The 20,859-nt window shown below is 31.9% G+C and overlaps 1 protein-coding gene across 14 annotated transcripts in view; it reads right to left on the bottom strand.

The window, feature by feature from the left end:
• RIMS2 (regulating synaptic membrane exocytosis 2) overlaps nt 1–20,859 on the bottom strand; it is a 635,932-nt gene that overhangs the window by 205,492 nt on the left and 409,581 nt on the right. For 7 of the 14 annotated variants that reach the window (XM_049700520.1, XM_004275317.4, XM_033438141.2 and 4 more), the window contains 4 exons: nt 19,052–19,120; nt 16,670–16,826; nt 14,919–15,035; nt 6,253–6,318 (listed from right to left, as the gene is read on the bottom strand). In XM_049700520.1, coding sequence (XP_049556477.1) covers nt 6,253–6,318; nt 14,919–15,035; nt 16,670–16,826; nt 19,052–19,120 — 409 coding nt within the window. The remainder of the gene's footprint in view (nt 1–6,252; nt 6,319–14,918; nt 15,036–16,669; nt 16,827–19,051; nt 19,121–20,859) is intronic. The other 7 variants (XM_033438139.2, XM_033438149.2, XM_033438140.2 and 4 more) reach the window with 1 other exon arrangement.

Raw genomic sequence — 20,859 nt, 5'->3', positions numbered from 1 at the left:
TAGAATGGTTTCTGCATATCCCTACCTTAAATAACATTTAGCTCAACGCTGCAGACTCTCCTTCCAGTGTAACTCTCACCTGCAGAAGCTACTTATTCTTTCACATTTCAAAGTCCATGGATTTAGGAGAGATTGGTTCCCTAGAGACACTCTGGCCATTACTCTCCCACTGTAATGTACATGTCCTTATTTCTATTCAGCATGCCCCTTGGCTATAAGATCCATTATTAATTCAGGTTGCTAATATCTATCCCACTTCCAATCACTATGCCTTAGTCATTGATAATTTGAGGAATTGGGTGTCTGCCGTCTTCTTTACCGTAATTCCTATGGTAATGCTAGGAGATTTCAATGCACGTGCAGAAAATTGTTCAATAATCTTGAACCACAACTCTTGGATCTTCAAAACTTCAATAATTGTCACTTTTTTCCTGCATCAATGCTCCCTCCTAGGGAAACACTGTGGATCTTAGAATCCAATGAAACTATTTAAACTCAGAAATATTAAACTCCAATATCTCAAACTGATGACAATCATTATTTCTGTCAGGTGTTTTATAATCTCACTCCCAACTTACTTAATCTCCATTTGATACTTTTTGTTCCTTTGTCCAACCAATTCCTGCCAGTATATAGCACCCTCTTTGCTTTTCTTCCATCCTTCTCATCCTAGACTCTGTGACTGATCATCTGAACCCCTCCTATAAAAACACTCAGATTCCCTTTTATACCAAATCTTCCAAACATTCAGCAAAACCCTAAAATTGGTTCAATTCCATAATCTGATTCTTCAACATCTAGGCAACTGGGTATTGCTTAAGCAAAGCATACATTCATACAGGTTGGCACATTACAAATTCATGGTTTCCAACATTTGCCGTGGTTGCATCACCAAAAATCTTTTTACTTATATTTAATCAGTTCCCATCAGTTTTTACCCAACAACTATTTAAACTTTCTCATTTTCAATCAAACATCGTATTCAACCTCTGGGAATCCTCAGGAATTTGTCTCAAAAACAATCATGTAATCTCTATTACAGCAAAAACAAAATTGAGGTTATCAAACAAAATTACCTTCAATTTAACATCCTTTAAAAACTTACTTAGTTCCAACTCTCTCATCTATTTTCCTCCTGTCTCAATGGTAAATAAGAGCTTCTTTATGTTTACAAACTCCACCTGTGTGGCTAGCCCTACCTACTGCTCTAAGACCTTTCTTCCAGTCATCCTCTTTTTTTCCTGTGTTTTCAACCTATCTTTTTTTCCTAAAGCATTCTTTCCTCCAAGCCTATCAACACAGGGTATATTTCTTATTCTAAAAGAAAGAAACCTACTCTGGTATCACATACCCCTATCTAATACTTCTCCTCCACACTCTTTTGGTGTATTTATTTTCTTATCTCTCAGTCATGACTCAGGCCACTGAATTCTGCCTTTCTTCCCTCACCACCCTTCCAAAATCATCAGTGGAAGTCACCAATGACTTCTCCCTTGACAAATCAATGGGCATTTTTCGTTTATTATTTTTATTGCTGACATTGTTTCTTAAAACTCTCTAATTTTTTAGCTCTATTCTTCTTACTTTTCTCATTCTTCCTTCACTATGTCCTTCAGAAATTTCTCTTCCTTCATCTACCACTTAAATGATAATGTTTCCCATGGCAGAGGAAAACTCCTTGGCTCTCATTTCATGGGTAGTCTTTCTGGTTGATTTCACTTTCATTTTGTGGCTACTTCCCACTAGTAGTAAATTTACTCGCAAATTGCTCTACGTAGACTAAACTACTTTAAGCTTGAAAATTATTTATTTTACTCCTTGCTAGAGGTTTCCTCTTAGCCCTCTCAATAATTCCAAAACTGAACTTGTCTCTCACCGAAACTGATCCCTCTCCTAACAATTCCCCCCATCTTTTTAAGGTACCACAGGCACCCAGTTACCCAAGCTGTAAGACTAGGAGCGTTTCTTGACTCTTGGTTCCCCCACAACATCCAAATCCCATTGTTTACCAAGTATTATTGATTTTAATTGATTAACTCTCATCTTCTCTCTCTCCATCCACTACCTTACTTAGTTCAGGCCCTCAAAGAGTTTCTGCTGTCCTAGAACAAGGCAAATACCTCGGTATGTGCTTTTCTTTTCCATACCCTTTTCTCTCAAATCAACCACCCACAGAGTCTCTAGAGTAATTATTCTAGAGTGAATAAATGTATTATAGCCATCCCCAAACTAAAACTCTTCAAAGTACCTCTATCACATACAGTCTTAGACCTAAGTTCCTTAAGAGAGTATACAAGGTTATTCATAATCAGGACTATCTCTATCATTCCAGATTCATTTCTTGCTATTCCCTGCCTTGTGGCTAATGCTCCAACAGCACTAAAACACGGTGTTTATTACTTTAGTAACTTTGCTCATATATTTCTTGAAAATTCCACCAACATCCTACCTTACCTCCCCCTAAATAATTCTAATTCTTCCTTTAAGATATAGCCTAGTTGTCATCTCCTCCATCACATTTTTATGTAAGAGTTGCCACGTTGTCCACCAGCAATGTCAGTGATTCCTTAATATGCTATGTATAGCTTTAAGTAAAGATAATTACTAGGAGGAAAAGTAGGGCTGGGGGTAAATTTTAAAATATAAAAGATATATTTATTGAAATAAAGGATATATCTTAAAGGGAAATCAATAAAAGGTAACCTGATATCCATTCTAAATATGTTTGTTTAAATGTTGAATGTGTTTTAAAATACACAATGATCAGAGATAATTTTGCACTGGTCAGCATAAACTGTTCAGAAGAAAAAGAAGTTTTGATTCTTAATATTAGTTAAATATTTGTTTCCTGAAGTAATATAAAAGAAGTTTAGCAAACATTATTTAAGCTTCTCTTCATCTGTTCCAAAGAGAAAGCACTCATAATATTTCATTTTACAAACATGAAACAGAGAGACCAATTGTTCTGATTCTTCACATATTGGAGAATGCCATGTTGAGTTTACTACATTTATTCCATTCAGAAAATTCCAGATTTCATACAGCCAAACTATGGTCTACTTGGAACTATTAACATATATTTATTCACAGAAAGGGAATTCCCAGACCATGATAGTTAATGCCACCTTGAAATCTAGACCAGGAAACTGGATACTTAGAAAGTTGGTGCCAATTTCTTTTCATTCTTTCCACAATCCTCAATAAAGAGGTCACTTTTCCTTTAAATGTTCAGTTATTTTTTCTCAAGTAGGCAGTTAGGAGAACTTGGGTAATTTAGATAAAAAACCATGTGGCAAGAGACAGAGATTGATCCACATTTGGACTTTGTCAAATAGGTAAAAGCAGAACAATGTAGCAAGGGAACTGAGGATATTTCTGAGAATGGATTCAACCTCTGGATATGTAAGTAAGTAAAGAAAAGTGGAGACTAATTGGGAAAGGTAAATGGGTAAAGAGAGTGGAGTTGTCTATTGAGATAAAAGAACCAATGAGTTAAAAGTAACTCAATGAAAGAATAACAAGGAACCATGTGTAGTTCTTGTCCAAGAGTGAAGTATTTTGTATTAATTGTAAATGGAAAGTAACCTTTAAAAATTATATAAAATATTAAATTTTTTTAAAAAATTAAAAAGATTTCAAAGGTAGAACAATTTCAAGTGACGATAATATTCAGAGCATGGCCATGGGAGTGACTGAGTGAAGTAGAACTGGGGGTAAAGTTCACTACCTCCAATTTGAGATGGTCAAGGAAGTGAGTGGGTGCTGAATAGATCAATCAGGTGAATGCTAACAGCACTCAGGCTCATGGCAGAAATTGTGATAAAGAGGAAAACTAAAGCCACATGCATAAAATAGCACAACCAAGAGGTCAACAGATGATATCAATGTGTAAGGGAAATGGGTGATTGTGTTCAGTTGTATTACCTACAAAGGTTCAGGGGTTAAACAAGAAGCATGGAATGTTACAGTAATAAATAAAGAAGAAGGGATAGGTGACTAGAAGAGTTTTTATATTTTCAACAATCCCCAGAATCTCATAGTGGATTTAAGTGGGAGTCAGTGGGACCGAGTAACTCAGAAAGTTAGCAGAGTGAAATAAATGATCAAAGTCACTTTAAAAAAAAAACAAAGGAAGGAAATATTAAGCTGAATGTTCAGTACAGCATTTACTACTTCTTTGGAAGAGGCATACGAATGCAATAGGCAAGGAGCCTATAGGTAGATGCAAGGAGTATAACCAACCATATATTCTGGTTCTTGGTTTGGGTAGTAGATTCATAAATGCTTATTTTATTACTATGCTTTGAAACATGCACACATTCTTTTGTATGTGTCAAAGTAATAACGATAAAAGATAATATTTTTAAAAGCAACTAAAGACTGCATTCTCACAAAATCTATCCAACTCTTCCAGAGTAGGTATACACTAGACTCACAGATTTGAATCATTTAAGTGACAGCAAATCTTATAGTAAGTTATTTGATAACTTGTTTTCTAAAACTGATTTTTCTAACCTTGTATTACTTTAATATGAACATCAATGATATTGTGTTTCCTGAATATAAACTAAATTATGGCACAAAAGACAATTCAGAAATCTCTCTATCAAAATAGGCCAGCTAGGCTGAGACTGAGAATTTGAGTAAGTATATGAAATTGATAACCAACCTAGAGCTGATAAAGAACTGGTTCTATCTATGTTGGGTTACTGAAAGAATAAATGATATGAAGCAGACAAGCTACTTATTGATAATTAAGAAAAATACAGAGTATAAAAAACTAATGTGGTTCATGATCTTAATTTATATTTAACTGGAAAGATACCAGTGTAAGAAGAATAAGCCTATAATCAGTAATGTCTCATTCACGCCACCCACCTTAAGAAAGGTCTTGCCCAATTATAAGGATTATAAAACTGTTTTTTGCCCAATTATAAATTATAAAACTGCTTTTCACATTTCCGTAAGATAAATGTATGATCATTGCAACCAAAAGATAGTCTGAATGTAATATACAGCAATAATAAAAATAGAAGTCATTAACAACAACAAAGTAAAAATTATTTAGTATTGAAGCAAAATAACAGAAAAAGAGACTGAGAAATGTAAAAGAAAATAAAATATAGCAATAACCACTATCATATAATAAACTGGAAGGCACTAAATTTCAATTACATTTACTGAAAGACATCACAAAATTTGAATTATTAGGAATTTATTATTGATGATATCTCTATGTTTCCTTCCACATTTGTCTAAATGAATTCAATCCTTAGGAATTTACCCATTAGTTTCAATTATTTTTTTCTAAGCTCTTTCATTATCAACTCTTAATTAACTAAACTAATAGGATAAAAGTGGTCACACATAACCCAAATCACTTTGAAACCATAGTCAGAGTGAGTACAGCACATAATTCCTTATCTATACAGCTAAATCCACAACCACATTATTATTGCCGTTTTCTCTGCCTACCAGGCCTAAAAATGTTGTCACTGAACTGGCTCAAATCCCTAAAGCTACGTTTAGCCTTGAGAAACTGCAAGCTTTACAGACCTTCTTTCCCCACTCGATTTCCTTCTAGGATTAACTAGAAAGCTAATCTTCCTTTCTGTTAAATGCCAGGTAATTTATATTTCCCTTCAGTACAAGGAGAATGGTGGTAGACTAGAAATACTGGGTCTGGGTAGACAGACTCAGTATTCTCCAGGGATCTGGGTTCATCTACCATAACCAATGAGTAGATCACAGCCACCTTTGACATGGTAACCATAAACCTGAGTTTACCCTCATAAACCTCAGCCCAACCTAAGCACTTTCAAGGACTGACTGCAGAGGGAGGTGGGGGAAGTGGGTTGTTAAGATATGTACCAATCAACTAGTTCTGCCTAAATATCTAATTATCAACTAGTGCTGCAGAGGAAGGTGGGCTGTCAAATGCAATTAATTTTTAATAATACTGTTATTCTACTTTTGTATGTAATAAGAGTCAAATGTAATTTCTGGTGAGTTAAACTTTTAGAATCATCAGAGATGATCCTAGCCCATTAAGGGAAGCTATATTGACATCCTAACACAATTAAAGTGTTTATATATGCTTTATTTTCTACTATTTTATAAGGATAATACTTCTATGTTTCATCAATAACCATATATGTATATATAAAAAACAAAAATAGAAGTGAGTTATATCATATCAATAGATAGGCACATGCAATTCTACGAACAGACTCAATTGTAAGAAAAATATACCTGCCATCCCTGTGATGATGTTCAATGGTCTGACTGTATCTGGAGCGAGGTAGAGTAAGAAAATGACTGCAAGCATGGTAGAAACAAGAATATAAATGAGACTCAGGAAAGAAATGAGAAAGTACATTTTAATTTTTAAAAGTGAGATTCAAAAAAGATAAGCAGATAGTAAGCAAAGCAAATGAAAACTGTTACTGGAAAGCTTGCTCCTTCCTCCCAATGTCCATTGTAATATGGCAGTGCTAAAGGTTAAAATATGCTAAATATTCTAAAACAAAACACAAGAAAATGTAACAAATTGAGATTAAACAAATAATATTTCAAAATAAAATCTTATCAATTATCACTCAAACATCTTTAGCACCATCTATAAAATGTTATACAATACAGATGCTTTCTCATTTTTTAGGAGGAAAGGTAGAAAGAGAAAAATAATAAAATAACCAGAAAGCTTAAGAGGAAAATAATAAAAGAGGTAATTTCTAATACTTATCACACTTAGGAGATTTTATAAGGTAGCTATTTCTTTTTCAATCATTACTAATTAAAAGTAACTAAAAGAGTTTATAAAATTCCATTTAGAAAGGAGCAAACTGATTCAAATTCCTTTAATTGAATGCTAATTTTATTTTGTAAATGTATCAGATGCTATCCATTTTCCATTCACTATGTTTATTATATGTTTATTACATGCTATTGGCTCTGCTACACTTCATGCCTCATGACTACCATAAGCCATCAAAGTAGCACATTGACCTTTTTACCCTTCTGTAGCTGATTCTCTTCTTTCTATAGCACTGATCTAAAATTTTTCTATTGTTTTAAGTCTTTCATGTCAAAACACTTAATTTTGGCAGAAGATCATTATGTTTCAGTAAAAAATGGAAACCAATCTTGGTCTCTCTCAACACCTCTAAATATAGAGTACATATATATTTATATCTCCACTTGTCCTCTTTTGCAGCAAACGAAGAGGCAATTCCTCTACTTGTAATCCTACTTCCCACATGACCTTGCTTCATTCATTTTTGTCTCATGCCTTCCCTTCCACAACTGCACTTAATCCTAAAAATAAAACTTCACTAACCTTGCCTTCCTCGGACTTTTTTTCATCATAAAACATCTTAGACATATCTACAATTCTTGCTACCACTTTCTCACTTCTCATGCTTAAAGCTTACTGTGATTTGATTTCTGTATCATTCTCTTGAAGCTGTGAATATTACCTGTGAAATTCTAAAAAGTCCTTTAATTTCCTCTTGATCTTCATCACACTCCACTTATCTATGGTTTTAGACAATGATTTTCAACCTCTATTTCTTGACACTCTCTTGGTTTCTGAAACACTATTCTCTCTGGCTATTAGAAATTTAGAATGGATAACCAACAAGGCCCTATTGTATAGTCCAGGGAACTATATTCAATATCCTGTGATAAACCATAATGGAAAAGAATATTTAAAAATGTCTATATGTGTATAACTGAGTCATTTTGCTGCACAGCAGAGACTGGCATGACATTGTAAATCAACTATACTTCAATGAAAAAAAATAGTGTTTATATAACACTTAACTATGTGCCACATACTCCATTAAAGCTTTGTCTAGATCTCATTTGCTTCCCGTAACAACTCTTTGAGATAGGGTCTAGTATTCCCACAGACAGAGAAACTAGGCTGTGAGTGCTTGCGCACGGCCGTAAAGTAAGTAGCAGGACTGGTTTCAAACTCAGGGCTTTCTTCAGCCAAAATTCAGGCTCTTAACATGTACACATTGGTCCAGTCTCTGCCTATTAAGTGCTTCTTTATCCATTTCACTTACTGATTCCCTTTCTTTTTATTCCTCAGAGACAGTGGTTTCCCAAGATTTGTTCCTCGACCTTCTTTATACTCCAACACCTTCTTTCTGGATAATATTATTTGTTTTTATAGTGTAAATTCTCACTTTGGTTTAGCCTTGATTTGTCTTTGGGTTTCACATTTCCAGGGGCTTCCTGGGATCTCCACATGGCTGCTTGAGTGTCATGTAGGCATTTTAGAAAAACACATGTTAATTGTGAGACAAGCAAGACATTGGCCTATTTGGACATCTGGTGCTACATTTGTGAAATAAGGGGGCTGGAGCAGTAGTTTTCCAACTTTCTTTTTGAGCGGAAGACCAGTTGTTTTTCAAACAAAATTTTATGTAAAACCAATATTTAGGAATTCAATAAAATCAAAATGGCACTGCTACAGAGGGAGGAAGAAGCCTAGACCCTACCCATTTGGCTTCATCCTTACCTACAACAGCAATTCTTCACGTACCTCTTTAGAACATAGTACCCTATAATCTCTAAAGGCCCTTCCAGTTTCATATATAACTCTTTAATCCCTCTTTGGAATTTAATATAATACTTTAGCTATTCCTTTTCTTTTAATTCCACTTTCAACTAAGGATTTAAATATTTACTTAATAAACCAAGCTTTAAAATCTCAAAATTTAACTCCTCCATTTTCCTTATTTTCCACATTCAACTGATTTACAAACATTGCTCATTCTAATGCCTAAATAACTCATATTTATTCCTTCTTTTCCTTTTCTTCTGCCACTACCTTAAATCAGGCTTACCATGTCCACTGAAATAACCTATTAGGTCTCCTTTCCTTCAGAATCCAACCCTCTCCTGGTCCACTCTGTCTATGGAAGTATATTTACAAAGTATGTTTCTGATCATGTAGGCACATTGCTCCAAATCCTTCAATGGCTTCCCATATCAAAAAACAAGTATATATTCTTTAAAATGGTACACCAACTAAGTTGTAAGCTACATTCAATCTTCTCCTATTACTTCCCTTTTCCCATACCACAACTTTTTATCTAGGTACAACAGACTACCTAAGATTCTCTAAATATATCCCATACTCTCCTGACTTCCAGACTCTGTTCACGCTCATCACTCATCCAAGAATGCCCATCATACTCCCTGTCTCCACTTCATTGCCTTTCAAAATTCTTCTCATTTTTAAAGTCCAACTTCTCTTTGAAGGTCTTTCCAATAGATACAAGCAAGTAATTTTCTCTCCAATCTGTTCCAACACTACTATGCTTAGGCCTCCCAGTCTTCTACATTTTATAACTAGTTGGTATATTGTATAATTAGTTGGTATGAATTACTTAGTATAATCAGTTGGATCATCTGTTTATCTAGACCAGGAGGAAGCCTATTTTAAATCTTTGTGCATAATGCTTGACCCGCTCAATAAATATATTTTGGGTTGAACTAAAAAGTATAACACAATTACACTGTTTTCATGGTCAACCTACTGTCCAAAGAGAGCAGTTGTTCACATAATCATAGAAACATTCTAGAACTGTAAACAAAAAATTACAAACCTATGTAGTATAAGAAAATAGGGAAAATGGTATCAAAAAGAGACTTTCTTGGCTTTACAAAGAGGAGAAAGAAAATCCAGCAGTAGTGATATTGGGATTTATTGCATTAAAAAGGAATCAACTGTCTCTGAAAATTACTTAAGAGTAACAAAAATGTGTAAAATTCAAAGCTTGTTAAAATTTTCATATCATAGAACATATATATCATCATCCAATTTCTAATATTTTCCTTGGGGAGGTTTATAATTAATTTTGTCTCTATAACACGAAAGAAAACATTGTACAGGAATCACCTTCATCAAGCAACAGTTTGTTTTATTTCCCTTTTTGTGATGGTTAATTTTATGTGTCAACTTAATTGGCCAAGGGGTGTCCACATTAAACATTATTTCTGGGTATGTATGTGAAGGTGTCTCAGGATGAGATTCTCATTTGAATCAGTGGAATCAGTAGATTTCCCTCTTCATTGTGGGTGGACATCAGGCAATCTGGTGAGAGCTTGAGTAGAACAAAAGTAAGAAGAAGGAGGAATTTTTCCCTTTTTTCCTGCCTCATTTTTGAGCTAGACATCTCATAACTCTCTGGCCCTCTGACTGAGATTTATACCATCAGCTCTCGGGTTCTCTGGCTTTTGGACTTGGTCTGAATTATACCACCATTTCATGGGTCTCCACCTTGCAGACAGCAGATGGTAGAATTTTTCAGCCTCCATATTCATGTGAGCCAATTCCTCAAAATAAATCCCTCTCTCTCTATCCAACCTACTAGTTCTGTTTCTCTGGAGAACCCTGACTATATACTTTTCTATAGATATGTTATACCTCTTAACCTAATCTGGTCATGATCCCCCCCTTGAGATGGAGTGAAAAGTATAAAGACGCATCTATGAATATTACACGAATTAACCATACTGTTTTAGTAAGCCCCCTAAAATCCACTTAAGATACAGAAGTCCTTTGCTGCATCCAATTAGTACAACTTAAAAACATTTTATTTATACTTCTCTATTAAAGCATTCTTACTTTTCTCCCCAAATTAACAGATATTATAAAATCTAAGCAATAGTCATGAATATACATAATGAGTTAAAGTTGTTATATTACAAAATGCATTTAATCCAATTTGTTTGAAATTTTTAAAAAATTGAGCAGAGCTGTAATTCACTGTAAAAGAATAAAATAGAAAACTAAAAAAGTGACTAAATTTTAAAAAGAGAAAGAAATGAAGTAACAGATTCTCAAATCATGAGAAAAAAATATCACTATTCAAAGAACTGAACAAGATTACTGATCCAATTTCCTGACATATTCTGATTCTTACTAAGAAATATAATCTTTGAAGACAAAACAAAATTATATTTTTAATGAATTATCCTTCTATATATTTCATTAGCCTGAATGTTACCTTTTAGGACTAGCAGATACATAAAAAGGACTGCAAAAGGAGATAAAAATCTTATTCTTAAGTAACCTGTAGATTTTGAAAGCTAAGTTTCCAACAATCTCAACTTAATTCCAAATTTTCTGCTCTGTCTCTGATATTGTTACTGTTTTGCTACCTTATAGTTCCTAAAATATACTATGATTTAAATAAGCTAAAATATATTCCTGAAATATAATGAATAAAAAGTTGTATTGTTTTTGTACGATGAATTCTCTCTTTTCATTTACTTTCTCTATATTTTCAAACTTTCAGAGATGCATTTCTCTCATAGTTTATAACTGAAAGGACCACAAAAAGACTATAAATAGTTATAGGTATGTTTGGCACTTTCTGGTAGCTGGTTGCCTGATAAAGAGTAGAGAAATAGCATGTGTGTGAGGTATTTCAGAGATCCATATAACAGGGCATTTTTCTTTTTAGAATATAACTGCATTCATTGAATGCATAGAAGAAAAAAGTTTATGAAGTAATATATCTTCTGCCAGTGTTATGTTTTTTTTCTTTTTATGCTAAAAGTATACTCTATGGAATTAAATGCAACCAATATATTTCGGTCTCTAGGATAGACATAAAAATATGTACTGTAAGATATCTCTGACATGCTACAGAAATAGTATCTAGTACTCCACACTTATTCTAATAGTAAATTAACTCCTATAAACAAATAAGCTCTTGAAATATTTCTAATACTAAAGTCACATGGTTTGCCCCAGAAAAATGATGTTCCTTGTTGTAGTAGTTACCAGGATTTACCAGAGAAACAATAATACAAAAAGTATGGGCGATGAAAAGGAAGATGAAAGATGTCCATTACAATTAATCATTTTTAGTTAATATCCTTGTATCCAAGTTTCTGAATTACTTGTAATGAACCTACTTTCTTTTCAAAACATAATAGGAATTTGACTCATGAAAATAAAGTGAGATGTGCAAAGATCCAATCAAAATTTTATATATAATTTTTTTTATGTTACCTATAAGAAAAGGATATTGTTACACCCTTAAGTTTAACCAGGTACTACAAATTAATGTCAAATAGCATCATTTCTCACCCAATATAGCCAATGTAAAAGCCATTATCTTCATTCACACTTTCCAATATGTTTCCAAGTCCTGCATCCTTCGTACTGGGTCTTTCTGATGTACATGTGTATTCTGCCTCTGTGTCTTTGCTTTTGTTCTTGCCTGAATAAACATGCCCATTTTTTCAAGGTACAACTCATGTCCTATATTCTCTACAAACGTCTTTAAAAAACATCTGAATTGACTGATTTCTCTGCTTAATTGATAAGCACATTAAAATGTAAATTATGTGTAAGCCAAAAATCCTTTTAAAATGTTAAGAGTAAGCCACCTTTTTTGAGTACCATGCAACTGGAGGCACTATGTCACTTAATCTACCCAACAACCCTATAAAGTTGGTACTAATATTCTAATTTTATAGATAAGGAAATCAAGTGTTAAAGAGATTCGTTTTCACAAAGATACACCGCTAGCAAGTGGCAAAAAGCTTAAATTCAAACCCAATGCCATTTGGTTCCAAATCCTATGAAAAAAGTACATTCCATGAAATACTATTAAGGTCAGTGTGTCAATTCTTACTGACAAGAAAGGTTAATGCACCACTCAAAATACCTGAATTTTACCTACTCTCTCAAAGGAAATTCTCTTTTAGGCTTTTTAATCAACAGTATTATTGATTGACTCTATAAAATGCTGTTCATGAAAGTTCACTGTAAGAGGTCTAAAGTATTCTTACCTTCTAAATAGTACATAAAAATTACAATGCTTTCACATGCATTCTATTATAGAAAATCTTTTAGAATATTAGGATAAAACAGAAATTAAGAACCCATTGTTTAATAATATGATAGACTACCTACATGAATAATACTGTATTTTTATTTTTGATTCTTCATGTTAATGAATAATGATTACAAAAATAATTCAAAATTAATATATTAGAAATGGTTTTACAGTCCTATTTAAATGAAATTCTATTTTATTTATTTCAAAAAGGAATTGAAACAGCTCACAATTAAGAGTAATTATGATCTGGTAATGTACAACACAAAAGTAATGAAACCACATGGATCATCTTTCCCCAAAACTTCTGAATTACTTGAACATTTTTGCTAAACTAAAAGATTCATAAAGTTATAAAGTAAACAAGAAAATATGACATTTCAATTATGACTAATTCAAATATTAACTAATACCAAGGATTTAATAGCATTTTTCTGGTCACTAGCCTTAGGGCTATATGTCTTAAAATATTGATAAAATATTATGCATTTGATATGATAATGACTATTTTTGTTTGTAAGTATAATTCTAGAGGTTAATTTTATTCTATTCTTCTCTGCAAGATTTAGACCATACCGTATTATCTTCAGAGAAAATATCAAGTCCATTTTATATAAACTTGGAAGATTTAAAGCCATTTCAGACTTTTTTCCCTCATCATTTGTTTAACAAACATTCAATGAACAAGGAGTTTATGAATCATTACATAAATAATTTCCAAAAATTACTTAAGTTCTGTTAGGTATCAAAAAACTCATTTATTCACCCTAATATGACTCCTTCTTAATCACACTAACATATTCACTATTATTGTACTTGATAAGCATCAATTTCTATAGGTAGCATGCCTATAATTACCCCTAAAGACACAGACCACTATGAAAAAGTCAAATAAATGAAAAAGAAATAAAACATTACATTAACTTTCATTCAACACTAAGAAAGATATTAATTTAATAATTTCTTATTTCTTCTTAGATCTCAGACACAAAAGCCAACACTTGTTTGACACTATTAAAGACTAAGATATTCCCTATCTTTTCTTTTGGAAAAGTGTACTCCAACACAATGAAATTATAAGCATGAACTGAGTATAACCCTAGATTTAGATAAAACAATTAAATATATAAATATTGACAGCAAATTTTCATATCAATTGATTGAAAACCCCCAAGTGTTTTTACTAAAATTAGTTTAGGATGCATACAAAGAGACTTCTGAGTTCCTGTGTTATTTCATCATAATATTCTCTGAATAGTAATTTAAGCTTTCTATCCTAATCCTTATCTTAAATCCTTTTAATAGTTTTGGGGATATATCATAGCATTTTCTATTTTATATGTAACCAAACCATGAATTAGAGGGTTAACCAATTTGCTTAACTTAAAAAAATTAGTAGTAATTAACGTATGTATTGAAACATAGCATATTACTTCTAAGTATATCACATTTAATAGAGCAAATTCAGAGAAGTCTCTCAAGTACAGCAGCTGACAAGCATGATTCTTTAAGTTGCTTAAAAGGTTTACTGAAAGCCATGAGGAAAAACCTCTTCGTGAATCAGTTTTTGCGTCTGTTTCCTAAACAAACCAAACTTGTCTTAACACTTTTATATAAAAAAAGTCACACTTATTTCCCAGATGAATGTAAAAGACTTTAAATGTGTTGTCTCATGAAAGTATTTTTCTATATGATAATTGGTTATGATACGGTAAAAATAATAAAACATCTTGTTTTCCTCATGATTATCATTATAACCTCATGTGCAAATTCACTAACTTAACTGGTTTGATTTAACAAAGTACCAAAATTGAAAGAGCAAAATGAATTTTTTTTCTTACCAAACAAAAGGTTATTTTTGTTTCTTTAATTTTTTTTAATGATGTGGCAATCACAAGAATCAATGTAGGTATTGTAAAGGAAGCATATGGTTTTAGAAACTAAGGTAAGAAATACCCAAGTTCAGGATGAAAATATTTTATGGTAATACCTTCTTCCTGAAGGCAGCAATTATAATAAGCTCTAATAGTATTTGATCATATTTACCTGTCTCTATCTGGAGAATAATGGTCATCCATGACACGATGTCTATCCATTCGGCTAATTGTATTATAATGTCCCATAGTAGAGCGTGTCCCTCGAAGTCCCTGTTCCACATTCCGACTGAAATAGCAAGATCCATTAAATATCTTAATAGACCATAGTCACATATTATACTAAGAAACAAAGTTTATTAATAAAGATAGTAGAAAAAGACAAAAATCACTGTAATGTCAAGTCCAAGGTTTTTGTTTTGTTTTAACTAATAGGAGATTGCTGCTATAACAGAGGTATAACATAAAAGTAAGCTAATATCAATGGGGATGGAGATAAGGATTATCAAAACTATGAATGGATGACTCCCAGGTGTATAGTAGTGATAACGATCTATGTAACACAGGAGGAGGAATAGATTTGTATGGTGAAAATGAGTTCAGCATGTTGCTTATAGACAATATATTGGTGGATCTTATTTTAGGGATATTAATTGCTATTTCTTTTAAAATCTAAACTGATGTCTTTAGAATTGATTAATGACTATTTTTTTAAGCTGCCATCCTTGGCCTGGATTGTCTACTTATATACTTCTTTTTCATGATGGAATAAACCTTTTACATAAGCTCCTGTTATTATGGGCTTTCTATTATGTGCAGGTGAATCTAATCTAAAACCCATGCCAATTTTCTATTGGCATGTTCAAATACTTTTTCCCTGGTAAAAGTCAAGCATTCTTTTTTTTTTTTTTAACAAGAAAGGACTTAATTTATTAAAGCTACAAATTCAAAATCTCTTTCTCTCTTGCACTTTAAATTTCAGATTACAAATCTTATTACTCTACTGATAGGCCTACCACATTTAAACAATTACTTTTCAGAAGACTTTTAATAATTTTAGTCCCATTTATAAATTTAGTTAATTCAACATCTTCAAACATTTTAAACTATGTTTGTTAACTTAACATATTAGATTTTCTCTTCAATTAATTGTCTAAATTAACACTTTTAAAGTCCTTAATATCCTTATAAGTTGTTAAATTTATAAATATAATAAAACTTTTCTCTTAAATAATCCAATACCATGTATAAAATTAAGATTACAATTTAAAATTCTAAGTCTAAATGCCTAAAACTAACTCAATTACTCATTTAAAATAAGTGTTATAAGGCTGTCATTCTAAGAGTTCAAATTTCCTTAAACATTGCAAGTATATAAAATGTGAAATTATGCACATATTTCCTGTTAGGAAACACATTATTTCCATGGTTCTTACTCCATTAAGGCTTTCTGTACTTAACTGGATTGATCAGAATTTTCCACTAAGCATAAGACTTGGAGTTGCAGATTTTCCAAGCAATTCTTCCCACTGCCCATGCATTCCTTTTTAGTCTTCTCATGATTGTTCTTAATTGTATAGCTCCATCAAATGTTCTTTTTTCCAATTTCTTAAATTATCAATATCTATATCATTCATGAGTATAATTAGTTGGGTCTAACTAGATCTGCTCAATATACATATGAGACTGGAAGTTGGATCTTCTTTATAACTATAGCTATAAAATTATATATAGGTCATCTAAAGTTACAAAGTAGCCCATATTTCATCTTACTCTCATTATATAAGCTATTGATAGCAGGTATGTTTTTCCCTAAGTAACTTTTTTCTACAAGAATTTATTATCTTTGAAAATTTCCAATAATATTTTATGATAAATAGGCTTATAATATCATCTTACAAATAAAATGTTATGCTGTCTTACCTCTGTGGAGGAGGGACACTGGGTGACCAAGATCTAGTCCTTCCTATAACATCCACTCGGTGAGGAGACCCTGATGGTGAACAATAGTTTGATGACATTACTTGTTCTGGCACTGACAATGTTGAGCTTTGAAGATCTCGACCATTGTGTCGATAATCTAAAGGTGGAAATATTAAGATTATAGTTATCTATACACTAAGATCTCTTATATTTTGTATTTCACTGAAAAAACATAAAATGTTAGTGAAGTTGAAAAGCTCTGAATATACTAAATGTAAAGCGTAATGAATAAAGCATAACAGTAAGATAAAATAATATTTTATAAACACTTAAATTGAAAAGGAAAGACAAATATTCAAATATTTAGAGAGCTACTATGTCCAAGGCCCTATGCTAGGTAGAGTAAAACTTTTTTACACAGTTAATAATCTTCAGTAAAAGATTCAAGTTTATTCTAAAAACATTTTCATCTCTTCATTGACCTAGAAGAGCTTCAAATAATTCTCAACAATTATAAAGGAGGGAGTCTCCAATAAAGATGTTAAAAAAAAAAAAAAAAGTGGGAGGGGATATGGGGATATATGTATGCATATGGCTGATTCACTTTGTTGTACAACAGAAACTAACACAGTATTGTGAAGCAATTATACTCCAATAAAGATCTATTTAAAAAAATAAATAAATAAAATGATTACCTTGACAAAAAGTTTCTAATTTCTATACTCTATAGTTATTTCTTTAAGAAATAAACAATATTAGAAAGCACTCTGAATACCATTTGAAGTAAATATGTAAATTCTGATATATTCCAAGCATTTGAAGTTATCTCCATATCCTTTTTATAAACATCAAAATCAGGACTATGGTACTGTAGTTTTTGAAATGTTATCTTTCAAATGCGTTATTAAAATATGGTATATGATGAAAAAACCATGTCTCAAAAATTACACTGGATTTCAAAATAACAACATATAGGATATTACAGCAGTCTTTTTTCCTCAGTGGATTATTAAATGATTCACTATATAGTAAAAAAATTAATAACAACATTGAGACAAGAAACCATGATGTTTCATGGTAGTAAAAAGTAATGAACCCAGGGTAAACACTTTGAATTGTGTAGGTTTGTGAAATACTATTCTGTAACAACAAAAATTTTTCCAGAGAGTACTAACCAAAATAATGAATGATTCCTGAAAAGTTTTTTTTCAAAAGATACAGTTCCTTTAACAGAATGGAAACATAATAACATGATCATTTTTTTGTTATCCTGGAAGTAGAAAATAAAAGAATTGAGATATGCCAAAAATGGCATCAAGATAAAGAGCTTTAATGACCTGAAGGAAAATATTTTGGGTGGAAAAAATCTGATGTGGCTAGATATTTAATAAAGAGAAGAAGTTGAACAGTCAATTAAAGGACTAGAACACAAGCAGGAAAAAACTGCTAACGATCTCCAAGCAAGAGATCATGAGAAATATGACTTTTTAAGGTTTAATTCACAAACCATAAAACATGAAAAATATTTTTGCAGTCTTAGTGAATTAATATATTGTTAACCCTTAGTGCAAAAAATAAAGACTAAAAGATAGTCATTGGGTTTTTTAAAAGTAGTACACTGGTAGCATGCAAACTGACTCATATTCTATCAAAAACTGTCCAACAAAAACTATCAGTCACTGATGCAACTGCAGCACGTCTTACATACAATAAAACATATTTTGTTCATGATAAAATTAGTTATGCTTATGAAATTTGCTGAGCTAATTAACCTTCAAGAAGAAGAGAATCAAACATTTTTATAATATTTTGAGTATAATATATATAAAAATTTTGCCAGAATTTATTAAAAAATAGCTACTTACCTAAAATATTAAATCATCAGATAAATTTCTAACCATAAATGAGGCAATATTTTAAACCACAATACCATAATTTCAAAATGTAGCTGCACCTGATACTAATCCACATAACAACAATGAAAAAAATTTCAAAAAGTGGATTCAGATATTTGACATACTTGGGTATGTTAGTGATGTCAGAAAGATTTTTTTCACAGTTAGTGAAGTATAAAGAAGTTTCAGTTATATAACTTCTCAAATTTATAGTGAAATCCTTATTACTTAGTAGTTTAAAAATAGAAAATTGGTATTACTTATGAGACATCTTTCAATAGAATATTCAATCTAAGAACTGGTACAGGTATTCCAGCAACTAGAATTATTCAGTTTAAACTGCCATAGGCTGTTTCGGGGGAGGGGGCATAAAGAGGCAAGTCCTTTGTACCTCATTACATTTATCTACCTATTTACATATTTACTGGTAAATAATGATGAGTCACACTTCCTTATTATCACTATAAAATAATTCTGAAATTCTTACCTGATACTACACCAATTCCATCATCGCAGTCATAGTCAGAGACTTCACTATCACTTATTCTCTTAGACCCTATGAAGCAAACAATAGCAATAATTAAAATTGCTGATCATTTAAGGAAAAAAACCCCTCACCAACCTGAAAAACAAATGAAAGGATTTTGAATGGAATACTTGAGAATAAAAAAAAGAGAGAGAGAAGAAAAGTCATTTTGACCTTACAAACACCTGTTTTTACATATATTTCATTATGTGAGGGTATTATTTTTGAAATGTATAAGGTAAAGTTCCTAAAAGGATTAAAGCCTGAAATAATATTAAATATTAAATAATACATGTTAGTGATTTGATGCTGATTGATAAAATCTATTGGACAAAAAGCCGAGTCAAAAATAGCTCAATCAGGTCAGTTTTAGATGCTTTTAGACAAAGGCATTTAAATCTAGTAAACTTCAAAATACAATGTTATATTCAAAGACATTCATGTGTCTTTTTCTAATATGCATGACTAATGAATTAAATATACCCAATTCTTTAATCTTTATTTTTCACACTCATGGAGAGGAAGCATAATTTAAGACATCTTAAATGTCCTTCCCTTACTATTACTTTAGTTGCTTTGAGAAAAATACGAGAAATAGGTCATCCACAAACTGACTTACACATTGTGAACTGTGTTATGTTTTCTAAGAAACAACATAAGACAGAACAATAATGATTACTATAATTCAAGAGCCCTGTGTCTGTTTTCCTTACAACACAAATCTATAACAAAACTTTAAAACGTTAATCATGCTATGGCAAAAATAACATTAAATTGAATTAAGTAGAGCTTTGATGGCTAAAGCAGACTGTCCTCACACTTAATGATGACATATATCACATATATAAATAAACATGTTATAATTTGTTTTTTAATCTATCTTTTCTCCTACATGGAGAAAATACCTACGTGCCTACAGGAATAGGCACACCTTACATAAGAGAAACTTTTATTTAAAGCATTTTTCCCTTCTTTGGTATCAGAAAATATTTAATGATAAATGAAGACAGTGTTGCTATTTCAAAAGAGAACTTGTTTTGTCCATCTACTTACATAATTCATTACTCATTACATAGACTAAACTCTGTTATCAGAAAATAAATACTTTCCTGTAAGGTTTATAAAACACTGAAAGCTCATGTTGCATAAAATAGCAATAATTAAAATGTTCTAGGAATGCCCTCCAACATTTGCAACCTCCCCTTAGAAATACTCTCTCTATATTTTGTTGTAATCCCTGCCTTCTTGGGAGAGGGAGTCTTTCTTTTTTGCCAGGAACTGCAGTTCTTGTTTTTCTCCTTTTAATGATTAGGTAATACCTATCATTTTTGGTCATGTCGTCCCACTGAGTGTACTCACTACTATTTTCCTTCCAAATCCATATGTCATAAAGTTTTGGACCCAATTGAATCTGAGGCTCTTATAGCACCAGTTAATATGGAAACTACATTATCTGACAACATCCCAACAGAATGCTCACAAAAGGATTTATAGAATTAGGACATACATTCTAAATGAACTTGGGAGAAAGGAGGGATAACACAGATGAGGCTATTGAGGAGACTTAAGAAGAATTGCTCAGCTTGTAACAAGATTTCACCTTGTAAATGATCAAGGACAAAGCAATGATTAGTTTAATGTGCCAGGTACAGTACAGAGCATAAAGATTACGTGCTTTTCATATTGATCAAGGATCAGATCTGCCTTTAATGTAAAATAAGAATGACACCAGCAAAAGATGAAGTTCATTTTATCAGCCTTTATGAGCC

Source organism: Orcinus orca, chromosome 17 (assembly GCF_937001465.1).
Source record: "Orcinus orca chromosome 17, mOrcOrc1.1, whole genome shotgun sequence".
NCBI classification, from domain to species: domain Eukaryota; kingdom Metazoa; phylum Chordata; class Mammalia; order Artiodactyla; family Delphinidae; genus Orcinus; species Orcinus orca.
Note: the sequence above shows the minus strand (reverse complement) of the source record. Positions and strands in the feature narration are given on the sequence as shown.